Source organism: Eleutherodactylus coqui, chromosome 6 (genome assembly GCF_035609145.1).
Source record: "Eleutherodactylus coqui strain aEleCoq1 chromosome 6, aEleCoq1.hap1, whole genome shotgun sequence".
Classification (NCBI taxonomy): domain Eukaryota; kingdom Metazoa; phylum Chordata; class Amphibia; order Anura; family Eleutherodactylidae; genus Eleutherodactylus; species Eleutherodactylus coqui.
In genome coordinates, this window is record NC_089842.1 from 39,916,843 (window position 1) to 39,929,988 (window position 13,146).

Consider the following 13,146-nt stretch of genomic DNA (forward strand, 5'->3'; position numbering starts at 1 on the left):
CTCTTTCCCTGCAAATCCTCCTTTATGTGCAGATGTGATCGCATCATCTGCGTAAGGCTGTGCAGCTCTCGGACCCCAAATCCCGGGTGACTAGGCTGAATTCCCTGGAAACCCATTGCACCATAGGGTCTCCAGCTGCACAACAGGGGTGGCTATTCATTCTAAGGGTATTGGTGGTGTGTGTCACACTGTACCACTGGTCCTGATGAAGAAACGATGTATTGTTTATCCACCGGGTAAACAGAACATGAATGTCATTTTGCATCGCGGCGGTGGTCCTACAGATCTTAGCATAGAATTGCGTGATGTAATTTGAGCTATGTGCTGCAATGATATATATATATATACGTGGAATACATAGGTGCTATATAATGTATGACGGGCCCAGTGGTGGCAGAGTAAAAGGCAGGATCAGACAGGTTCACCATCCAGCCATTATTTACTCCTCAGACACAACATGTTTGCTCTGCTACAGACAGTTTTCGTTATTAACCCTTTGGGAAATCTCCGTGATGGTAATGGAAGAAAAATGCTAATATAGAGGAAGTGGTGAATGCATAAGAAATATCGTTAATTGGAAATATTTAGAGCACTGAAATTAAAGATTGATGCCAGTGACAACAGTGCTTTGTGGGTATTTAGTTTTGTTTGTGGCCATTTACTGTACATGATGCCAGGTAAGGGACTTGGCCTAGCGGTGCATTGTCTTTCAGCCATTTTTTGATGATGTAGAAGATTGTATTGATTTTTAGACATATAGTTTTAAACCTCTAATATATAGAGAACACGGTTGTTCTAGAAAAATATAAAAAGTGACTTATTTTGCAATGCAGTAAGTGGATAGTCAAGGCCCTTTTATTTCGCCGGGTTCACATCTGCACTGGAAACTGCGTTCGGAGGTTCCGTTGCAGATCCGGCACAAAATACCGGAAGAAATAGTGCTGCATGCAATGCTTTTTTTCCCAATAAAATGCTTGGCAGCTGAACAAAAACCAAACGGACCCCATTATAGTCAATGGAGTCCGTACGGCGCAGTTCAGACAGATCCATTCGGCCAGAGGATTCTCCACTCCTGCTCCATTTTGAACCCCTGCCGCAAATGTGGAAGCAGCCTTTATCTTCCTTCTTCAGTTCACTGTGACATAACTTTTTTTTATACTTTTGTATAAAAGTGTTGCATTTAAATAGTAACCAGATCACACACAGGTTATGTATGCATCCAGGACAATATCTGCAGGAAATTTCTTTTTACACACATAAATATTTTGTTTTCATAGAACAAGTTTTTAAGGGAAACATTTGTAGCCAAATAAAACCCTCCTATAACCAGTTGGCTGACTGTTTATGTGGGATAAATGTCATTTTTCCGCACAAGTTCTGTCCGATTCCGGGATGGACAGAACTTGCACTGGGAAAGAACCCATTCATCTCAATGGGTTAATTAATTCACATGAGCGAGTTTTCTCAGACCGATGGGCCTAGTTGGAAAAATCACTGCATGTCCTATTTTTATGCGATTTCTAGTTCAAGAATCACCTGCTATTTTCTATGGGAGCATGAAAAAAATACACCGCAGTCACATGACCTGATTTGTCATTTGTGAGGTGTTTTTTTCAACCTATGGGACCACATAAAAAAAACACATGCGAGTCGTACAGAAAAATTGTGAAAAAGCGCATCAAAATTGCATGGAAAATGCTCAGTTTTTCACTGACTAATATTTTCGCCCATGTGAGTACAGCCTAATGGCTTGACGTTTTTTTCCAAGCAAGTCTTATTCGTTTTCAGGCAGATGAGAAGGAATTTAGTCAGATCATCTGACCATTTCTAAAGACCAATTTAGATAGATATTGGTCAGAAATCTGTACCCATATCTGTGAGTGTAAGCACGGCTAAAGCTGCCCGTACACAAACATTTCTAATGACATCAACATGAGTTGGATACTTTTATCTTGAATGAAAACTCTTCTTTGTATCATCTGTAGCAATTTTTTATTGCACATTTTTCACCAAAACTTCATTGAATCTAACAAACAATGTTATGGCCAACTTTGAATTGGGGCTTATTCACATGGGCGAGTTTAACGTCCAAGTTTACCACTGGCAGAACTTGTATCCATTAAAGGGAATACAGTGGGATTTTTATTTTTCACTGACCGATGGTCTGTGTTTAAAAGTTGCAGTATGTCCTATTATGGTGAGTTTCCATGCACCAAAGTTACCGATTTAAGTCAATAGTTGCCTGAAAAAAACAAAACAGAATGCACCTGCACGTGCTCCTTTTTTTGCACACACCCGTCGACTTCAATTGGAGTTTTATATTATGTCAATTTGGCCACCTTTTCCTTTTTTTTTCCTTTTTTAAGCATATGAAAAACTGATTCCACTCTGACACTCACATGTTAAAAATTCAACAGCCGAACAGAAACTGATGTATAATTTATATACTCTGACAGAGAAATTTGGTTAGTTTTTCATGGAACAAAATTATATTCACCCGTGTGAATAAGGCCCTAGATGAATAAAATGGCACTTTGTGGCCGCTTTAAAACACATCCGGATCGTCTGTACTCTTGATTTCTATATTCAGTCTTCTTACATCCCGTCACACATGGCCGATCCTTTCCCCTCGATCAGTGGGTCAAAGTGGGACAGCTTCCAGCCTTGGTATAATAATTTTGATTATTGAGGCATTTTTGTTTATGCCACCACTACATGACTACTTACACAGTAATATAGTAATACGTATCTTAATTTCAAGCACCTTCCTCCCATAGACCATTCAATAAAGCAGCAATTGCTTCATACCACCTATATTACAACAGCAGTTATGGAAACCTTGGAAGATCGAAGTGGATATCGTATTGCATTGATTAGGGGGTGTTTTGCATTTCACCCCTTTACCAGCTTTTTCAGGGATCATTTTGGTCTTTGGTAAGAATGCACCATGGTGGATACCTTAACCATAATGCACTTAAATTCCTCTGCAATTGAAAGAATAGACAACAGTAGAATAAAATGTGTGTTATTAATTAGGATGGAGATGTTCTTCAGGCCTCATGGCAGTTGTGGAGATAGAGAGTCTAGAAGATTGTATGGAAGGAAACATTATGCTAAAAAAAATGATAGAGGGATTGTCTATGGAAGACTAGAGGCCAAAGATTTTTATTGAATGAGACTTGAAAATGAACTGAACTAATTGAGGCTTGGCAAGTAATAAAAAGCAGCGAAAATAGAAAAACTAGAGGGATGGCAGCACCAACCTAGAGAAATCATAAGATGGATATTGAGACTGATGAATAGGGAACATCAGGTCGAAAAGGCATTAAGTGTTGGGAGCAACAAAGGCTGTAACTGGATGGTAGTAGTTGTAGTTGTGAGAGGATTTATGAAGCTTTAAAGAAGATGGAAATGTCTACAGGGTGGCTGTAGTAATATCAGCAAGTATTAAAGGAGTTGTTCAATTGAAAACTATTAATGGCCTATCCTTAGCATTAGCCATCAATAGTAGCTCAACAAGGGTGTGTTGCCAGGGAGCCCCGCAAATCAGATATTCCCTGGGCCTATGTACTTGTCCACTGAGCTGATTTCCGCAGGAACCAGACAGCTCCGTCTCACTGCAGTGGCCCAGCTTGCATTGTAGTGAATGGGAACTTGACTTGCAATACGAAGCTTGGCCACTGCAGTGGGGACAGAGCTGTCTGCTTCCTGTAGAAATCAGTTTATTGTATGAACCCATCAACCCCGCAGAGAGCTGAGTGGTGTGGGCCCCGGGTGACAGAACCCTGCCAATCTATTGATGGTTCATGCTGCTGATAGGCCATCAATAGTTTACAACTGAACAACCCCTTTAAGAAGAATAGTGGGATATGGCATAGAACAAAGGAGACTGGAGCTATATACAAGGAATAAGAAAAATAGAAGAAAACCATAGAGGACTTACTACAACAGAAGCCAAACTGGATGCATCAGGAGATAGACCTGATTGTCCACTAAATGGGTTTAAGGGATTACAGACTATGGTTAGCTTTGAGGATGAACAGGTGATATTAGTAACTCACATGACAGTTCATAGTTTTCAATTTAGTTTATACTGATCTCCATCTACTGTGTAAATATGGATCCGATAAACCGCTTAATGGGGCTCTTTGATGAAAAATATCTTTACAGCTTAGTCCAGCCCACAATTACAAAATAATATTTTGTACTTATGCTTGTTACAAAAAAATGTTTCTAGCCCCAGATTTTCCAGAACTAATCCTAAGTAGTTGTATCTGCTGTCTCTATACATTGTCCACCTGCTCACTCTTGCTTCTATGTCTGCTACATTGGACAGAAGCAAGACTGAGCATGTGTGTCCACAAAGCAAGACTGAGCATGTGTGTCCACGAAGCAAGACTGAGCATGTGTGTCCACGAAGCAAGACTGAGCATGTGTGTCCACGAAGCAAGACTGAGCATGTGTGTCCACGAAGCAAGACTGAGCATGTGTGTCCACGAAGCAAGACTGAGCATGTGTGTCCACGAAGCAAGACTGAGCATGTGTGTCCACGAAGCAAGACTGAGCATGTGTGTCCACGAAGCAAGACTGAGCATGTGTGTCCACCTTGGAACAATTACCGTGGTGGACTCGACTCAGAAGGTGCCTCAGTAAAAGCAGTAGGTGGCGCTATTCTAATATTAGTCCTGGAAAAACTGGGGATAGAGAATATACTTTATTAATAACTGTAAAAACAAAACTATGAACAGTATTTTCTGTGGGACAACCTCTTTGAAAGAAGTTTAATCCAGTGGCCCGTCAAGTTACAATATTATTTGGTTTCAGGATGACTATTAGGAGTTGAAAATATTGTGATTGGAGACCACGACTAGTAATTGATTCACTAGACCGCAAAATGTCACCCAAAATGAGAAAAAAATAAAGATTTAAAATAAAAAGATTTAAAGAACAATAAGCAGATAAGAAATACAATATTTAGAAAAGCCAAATAGCTGCTGAAAGCTGTAAATCACTTTGTTTTGAGGGTAGGGGTTTCTGCATGTTCATATCTATGCAGTATTCTAGATATGGAGCTGCCCTCACCTGGTCTCCTAAGGAGCCGCTCATCCTGGCACATGTAGTACCGCACTGAACTGTAGAGAGGCGCTACTAGACAGCCATACAGCGCACTGCAACAATACAGGTGTTTTACTAGTGAAATGCCTATGCTGATTGGTTGGATCTTCCAGCCAATCACACATATCGCCGATCAGCAGTGTCCATGACATTGTATTGTATGTTGAATGCGGTTTCAAATTACAGTAATCCAAGAAAGACTATTATATGTTGAAAATATTATAACTCGAGGCCATTGTAGTTGCAGACATTTGTTTTTACACAACAGACTGTAGCCTGTATAGAGCTGTCGGAGTACATGTAAAGACATAGTCCCCTCCCTGCAGCCCGCAGGCATCAAACCTTTACACTGTTAGTACTAGACATTTTGAGCAGTAGACAAGTGGTAACATCAGCCCATACCGGGGTGTGAGAGACGGTTAGGTTAAATGTAAATAACTTGTATTCACAGTACACCCTAATATCAATTTATTTTACCTACTTTTGTAACAGTATAATCCTGTTTTATTAGTTGAGCCCCAAACTGTATATATATATTACATCCTTTGTGCACTATATCTATATATTTGTGTGGGAATGGTTTTGTCATTTACTGTTTTTGAGATGTTTTCCTCCTCAAAGGTACCTTTTACATGGGGCCATTATTGGTGAATTCGGGTGATAGTCATCCCGTGTACAAGCGGCTGCCAACAGAACACGGAGCGACAAATCGCTCATTTGTCAGAGTCACTTGGTTGTTAGCTCACCTAAGTGACTGTCAGGTCATGTAAACAAGAGTTGTTCAAACTTTCTGTGAATGGGGGCAGGCGGGCTGGAACGATCCCCAACCTGCTGTACCTCCATTCACAAAACGACTATCATTCCCGTGTAAAGCACAGGAGTCACTGGGACGGCTGATGTGCCTGATGTGCCTGACTGCCGTCTCATGTAACAGGACCTAAAATATTGGGAGCCTCAGGCCTCTGGTGTTCAATAGGCAAATTGTAATTTTAAGATAATAATTTTAAGGGCAGACCAAGGCAGAGCGTGTTTACTGCTCACGTATTATCTGGTTTCCAATTCAATTGTACAACCTCTTTTTAATAAAAACAAAGAGAGCTTTATAGAGGAAGATTAGAATACAGGTACAATGTAGAAGATGATGAGTAGCGTTAGGGCCCTTTTACATAGCCAGATTATCGGGCGCAAATGCTTGTCTGACTTTTGGGCCGTGTGAAAGCACCAATGATCTGCCAACAAATGATCGAACGTACATTGGTTGATCGTTCAGTTTCAACAAGATAAAATGCTTGATGATCGCCCTTGATCGGCTGATCAAGGGAGAAGACCCAGCTACAAACGGCTGAGCCCCAGCAGCGGCAGAGAGGTGAGTATGTGTGTGTGTGTGTGTGTGTGTGTGTGTGTGTGTATGTATGTATATATATATATATATATATATATATATATATATATATATATATTATAATTTTTTACACTTGATAGGCATGATTTTTTGAAGAAGGGCTTATATTTAAAGCTCTTCCCTGAAAATCACTGGGTGGTTGCCTGTGTTCTGCATACCCCGCTCGGAGCACTCCAAGAAGACAACAGCTGTATGCAGAGGATAGCGGTCCCGCTTGTCTTCTGCATACAGCGTGAGCCTTCATTTACACACTTAGGCAAAGTGAACGCTCAAAACTGCCGTTTGAGCAAATTATGAGCAATCATCTTGTTGTGTAAATGCACACAACGATCACCGCTCAATAGATGTCTTTTGAATGATAATCATTATGTCTAAATTAGGCATTAGATTGAGCCGAGACATTACCCGGTTTAAAGTGACCCTACGGGTTTATTCACACACATTTGTGAATTGACACTTAAAGGGGTATTCCCATCAAAGGATTTCCATTCCGATGTGTTTTATATACATAGGGCACTACAGATATGATCAGGACACTATGGCTACTGCATGAAAATAAAGTAAAGTACCCATTACATTCATATTTTTGAAAATGCCCTATTTTCCTGAAATGCTTTATTCCTTCTTATAGTTTTATACAGCTCACTGCAAATAGGGGGGCACAGAGGGTTAAATTGTAAGTTCTTGTGAGTAGGTCCCTCACTCCTATTGCTTATTGTTGTTTAGTTTGTTACTTTGCTATGTTTAGTTTTGCTTTTCTTACCTTCCATATTGTAAAATACTGCGAAGCTTGTGGGTGCTTTATAAATAAAGATTATTATCATCACTGTGAAAACCGCAAAGCTGCAGATAGAGAAGATTAGATGCGGACATGGAAAGAATTATCCTGTATAGTCAATATTCATTAGGTCGGTTTTACTTCTGCGTTGGGACCTCTGTCTCAAAAGGCGGACACCTGAGCAGAAACTGGACCGACCTCATTATAGTGAATGGGATCCATTCTGGGCTGTTTGGTTCCTTCCTGAGACAGAACCATTTGGCTGCGGGGATTCCCCTTACCTGCTCCCCGAATGAAGCAGGAAAGTGGAACCCGGGGCGCAAGTGTGAAACCATTTATATACATATTCCTTCTAAAATGATGCCATAATTATGGAAATGTGTATTATCTACTGATATCTATTTTGTGCCCAAACAGGCAAACTGAAATTGACGTTGTCTTCTCAGCCTCCACTCCTGAGGTGCTCAGAGATGGAGGCCCCGTTGGTGTCCCTGGATGAGGAGTTTGAAGACGTCAGGTCTTTTTCTGAGGATCGAGAAGACAAGTCAAGGAGCATCTACATGTCACCTTCCCGGCATCTGGAGGATGCTTCCCTTTCTGAGCTAGAAAACTTCAGCTCTGAGATTATCAGCTTCAAGTCCATGGAAGACCTTGTCAATGAGTTTGATGAAAAGCTGAATGTTTGCTTTCGAAATTACAATGCCAAAACGGAGAACTTGGCTCCTGTGAAGAATCATCTTCAGATTCAAGAGGAGGAAGAACGGCTAAGAGATGAGGAGTAAGTCAAGAATATGTTCCTCCCAACTTTGGTTTTTAAGCCAGAAAGTTGAAAATTCTTGAGCTGTAGGCACATGGTTCTCCTTCCCAGGACAGTAATATAAGATGAGGCCTCTTATGTTTGTAAAGTGTATATTTACACATGGGTGGGGGGGGGGGGGGGTTGTAACTTCTTTTGCTACCGTTTGGTCCAAGTAGCAAATGCACAAAAAAGTAAATAGACTTTCATTGATCCGTTCGCATTAGCGTGTAAACACTGTATGTCGCTGCGCACAAGAAATGGATCGCAGCATGCTCTACTGCTCTGTGTACTATCCAGCGTGAGCCCTATACTTTTGTATGGGCAACATATGCAGCGCTGTCCATACGCAATACATTGTGTATGGACGGCGATTCATACCACCATGCTATGAAACAGAGCAGAGAATAAAAAAAAAACAGAGTCACGCTGCACATGACCGTGGTGTGCCTGAGATAAGTGGTCATGCACAGTGCACTCGCTGCCATACGCAGTCTCTGCCAGCTCACACAGACCGGTAAAACGCTGCAGGACTCCCGCGGCGGTTTACGGATACGGTCATTTGAATGAGGCCTTAGCCAGTAAAACAATGTGATTGTTTTCACTAAGAGAAATAAAGTAATTTTGTAGATCTGATAGATTTGGCTAAAGGTACTTTTACACAGGGGGACTATTGCCCAAATATCGCCCAAATTGTTGAAGCATACAAATAACAATTGTTCGTTAGATTTTACACATAGCAATGATTGTTCCATAGTTTTTTGCTCAGTTATCGTTCAAACGGGAGAATTTTCATGCAAATTCACATGCGAACAATTGTGACTAAATACCAGACGACTTTTGATCAGCTAACGAATATTTTTAGGTGAGCTGAAAATGAACGATTAGTGAGCGAATATTGCTCAGTGTCCTGTCTATGGCTGCACGTACACAGGGCGACTACCGCCCAAATTCTCTATTTCTAACTATCTTAACGAAAAGAAATGATAAAGCAAGCCTTCAAAATTACTTTGGTTTATTCATCGGGCTTCAAATAGCATATATGTAAAGAAGCAATAACGCGCATACACATAAACGGGCACAGAATCAGTGTGATTAAGTTGCACCTTATGTACCTGATTCTGTGCATTAAATGTGCGATTGGAGGTCTTTATGTGGGGAAAACGGGTCAAAAACTTAAAACAAAGGATAAAATGTCATCGCCACACAATTAAGGAAAGACAGAGTTACCTGTAGCTGAGCACTTTGGTAGCCAAGCATATAACATAGAACATATGAGAGTTATTATATTAAACGCCACTTCAAATCCCAGAGACAGAAGAAATTGGAATACACATTTATGACCATCTTTGATGCTCTCAACACAGGTCTGAATAACTCTTAGGGTTTTATGGCGTGTCACGCTATCTGAGCGATCGGGTACAGAGATAGAGGGCACCAGGGCCGTGAACTAACATCCATTCATTGACCATAAAACTCTTACATCCTACTTGTGGACTAATTAAGTATTTACTTATCTGCTCATCCTGTTCTGTTATTGTTTATAAGTGCAAATTAATCACACCGCATCTGTGCCCTTTTATATGCTACTTCAGATATATCCTTAATAGAAGCCTGATAAACCTAAGTAGGTGTGAAAGCTTGCTGTAACTTCATTTCTGTTTTGTTAACCATTACACGGTCTCACATCTACAAGAATACTATGTTTCTCTTACCATTGAATATAGTGACGAGACACTGATGGATACAATAGAGCCGACGCAGGGAACAGGTGGGCCGTCCAGATGTTGTGCCATGTACAAGTCACACTGAGACTCGTATCTTTGTAACAGCTGTAAAGCCACGGGTTACCCATGTCTACTCTGAATAGGAGCCCTGACTCCTGACCTGGCGGAGTGCCAGCAGCACCAGACATTGCTTATACTCTCACAATGGAAATCTTGAGTTATTATTGGCTGGATCTTCCTGAGAAGTGTAGGAATTATTGTATCCTAGAGAACAATATGCGGAGGTGTGACCCTGCTGACCTGCAGCACTGTATGGTGGGACGGTTTAGCTTTGCCCACAGATCTAGATGCTGGAAGTGTTTGTGTTCTGTGAGCCGGACCTTCAGGCCTTCTGATACATTCTGTGATTCTGGGGATCATTGTTAGGAGATGTCTGCTGCACTGCCAGCTTCCATTCTGCATCATTGATCTTTCCATAGAGACTATTCTTCAGTAACCCTTGACTGGCAGAACATTATTTTGGCTGATGAATAAGAGAATAATACAATTACTTATGTATAAAGTTAAGGTCTAAACAGAATATAAAATGTTAATGATCTAAAATATTCATTTAGCTCAGCAGTTTGTCATCAAATTAGGTAAAACTGCTTATTACTACAGAAACCTTAACGAAAATTCTTAAACGGGTGACGTTTTATTACAGATTTGCCAGATTTGCTTTTTTAATTAGTAAGAATTCCTATCACTCCGCAGTGTTAGTATGATGACTTTATTTTTTAATACACTTTTTACAGTACTTCTCTTCCAATGAGTCTGCTAAAGATCTGGGTACAGTAATGTACACTGAATGGCCACTTTGTGAGAGAACCACATTTAGTAGCACATTGAACCTCCTTTGGCCTTCAGAACCACAGCAATTCATTGTGGCTTCCATCCATACACCCAGGGTGTGCCAGGAAAATATTCCCTACACCGTTACTCGTCCTCCGCCAGCCAGAGCTGTAGTCAGCCGACAGGACAGGTTAACGATTCATGCTGCTTGTGACATATTCTGATCCTACTATCAGCACAGTGCAGCAGAGATCTGGATTCATCAGACCTGGTGATGTTTTTTCACTGCTCAGTGATTCAATTGTTGCTCTCTTTTGCCCGCTGGAGCCTTTCTCTTTTTCTTAGATGGCAATGGCACTTGAACTGGTCGTCTTCTGTTATAGCCATCTGTGCTAAGGAACAACGAGCTGTGTATTGGGACACTTTAGTTGGAGTATCAACGTTGTATTTGGTTGCAATTAGCTTGATTATGCAGCTACTGCACTTTAGAAGGATTCTTGATATCCTCCTTTGACCCCTTTGTTGATGAGTTGCTTAAGGCCAAAGGATTCCCTTTCACTGGAGGCCTTTCCTCAATCACACCATTCTCAGTTTATTCTCTGCACTGTTGGCACAAGGAAACCCCTCAAGTTTGGCAGTTTTTGAAATCCTTGCTGCAACTAGTCTAACGCCGATAACCAGTCGGTCAGATCACTTGATTTTTCCATTCTAATGTGAATTCACCGTACTTGATTTTATGCTGCACTGCGGGGTCACGTGTCTTTATTTCTACACAGAGAAGCATCAATTGTGAAAAGGAGGCGTTCCTAATAAAGCTGCTATTCAGTGTATGCTCTTGGTATTTATTTTCTTCAGTCTTGGAAACTTCATTGCATTGTCTGTTGGAGTCTGAGGTAGTCTGAAATCCATCCCCTGTCTTCTTAGTGAAAAAATATGATTATTAGGTAACTACCGTGCATGCAATGAGGCAGCTGGGCAGCAACTTTAACCCTTTCCAATCCAATTTTGAATTCAGGGTTTCCTATGGGGCTTTCTCTTTCTGCCATTATACAATGGCGCCATCTGCTGGCTAGAGCCAGTACTGCGATATGGGACATGCTGGAGAGGCCCCCGACAACAGAGCAGCCAGTAATATACAGTAAGAATACCCTGCCGGACGTCTTCCAACATCGGAGCTGTACAGCCTTCAATCAGAATGTCTTCAGACGTCAGACAGTGGACTGGAAAGGGTTAATGTATCTCCCAACAAAGGTGTCTGTGGGTAGTACTGGTACTGCAACCCTTACAATCACTTGAATTACAGGTTGTGGCACTCTTTGGTCTGCTCATACTGGTTTCCATTGTCCTTAAATGGAATCTGTCACCTGCTTTTAGCTGAGCTAAGCTTACGGGCTGAAAGTGGGCGACTCGAGGATGTAAGTTTTATATTTGCCTTCCCCGTCGTTCCTCCGGTGTGACAGCTGAATGCATTCAGCGGTACTGCAAAGTAGTCCAACCACTATAAGATTAGAACAGGCGGACTACTTAGTGTGCTGCTTATCAGGGAAACCAGGAGATGGGAAGGTAAGTATGAAATTTGCATCCTCGGGCTCCACAGATAAACTACTTTCACTCCATAAGCTTAGCTTATAGTGCTAAAAGTAGGTGACAGATTCCATTTAAAGGGGTTGTCACAGCTGTTTTGCTGCAGGAAGCAGACAGCTCTGTACATTACACAGTGACCCAAGTTGGTACTGCACTCCTATTGAAATGAATGGGACTCACCTTGCAGTACCAATCTGGGCCACTGCAGAATGTACGGTGCTGTCTGCTTCCTGCAGCAAAAAGGGGTACAATTGGACAACTCCTTTAATATAGGCTAAATACTATCTAGTGTAGTATTGTCACATTTCAGAAAATTGGGAGCTTTAATAATGTAATAACAACAGCTGCCTGACATTCTTATGACATTTTCTCTTTTTCATTTGCTTCATTTTAGTAAACATCACGGAAAATAGTTCATAAAGGTGCACTTTGTGAATACAGCCCATACTAGCCAAGTATTTTACAGAAAAGCTTAAGTAAAAGTGCCTGACTATGCGCAAGGTGCACATTATATGGTATACTAGTAGGTTTGGGAAAAACTCTGTTCACTATATTTTAATGCCACTCTTGTAGCCAGAAGCCTATACTGTAAACATACATATATATCTAACAAAGCGTGACAGAATGCCGTAGTCTGAAATTTTTAATAGCATCCTCAGACCATTCATTGATGACAAAGGATTTGTTGCCTATTTGGTTATTGCTGTGGTCTTATTCTCTGTCGACTGTAAAATATTTTCCTGTAAAGATATTGGAAAATAACTCTGAAAGAATCCTTGGTTTTGCATCTGTAATTATTTTGATATTTTATGGAAATATTTTCCTTATTTTGGATTTATTATGCTATCATTTATGTACCTTTTTGGATATCTCTTCTGTGGTACAGGTGGTTGATCCTTAAGGTTTACTTTAC

General features: G+C 40.9%; 2 protein-coding genes across 7 annotated transcripts in view; both read left to right on the plus strand.

The window, feature by feature from the left end:
- Nucleotides 1-13,146, plus strand: part of LOC136632055 (pyruvate carboxylase, mitochondrial-like) — a 217,674-nt gene that overhangs the window by 65,086 nt on the left and 139,442 nt on the right. The window lies entirely within an intron of this gene.
- Nucleotides 1-13,146, plus strand: part of FEZ1 (fasciculation and elongation protein zeta 1) — a 94,356-nt gene that overhangs the window by 45,985 nt on the left and 35,225 nt on the right. For all 6 annotated transcript variants that reach the window (XM_066606649.1, XM_066606650.1, XM_066606648.1 and 3 more), the window contains one exon: nt 7,713-8,073. In XM_066606649.1, the coding sequence (XP_066462746.1) occupies nt 7,713-8,073 (361 nt within the window). The remainder of the gene's footprint in view (nt 1-7,712; nt 8,074-13,146) is intronic.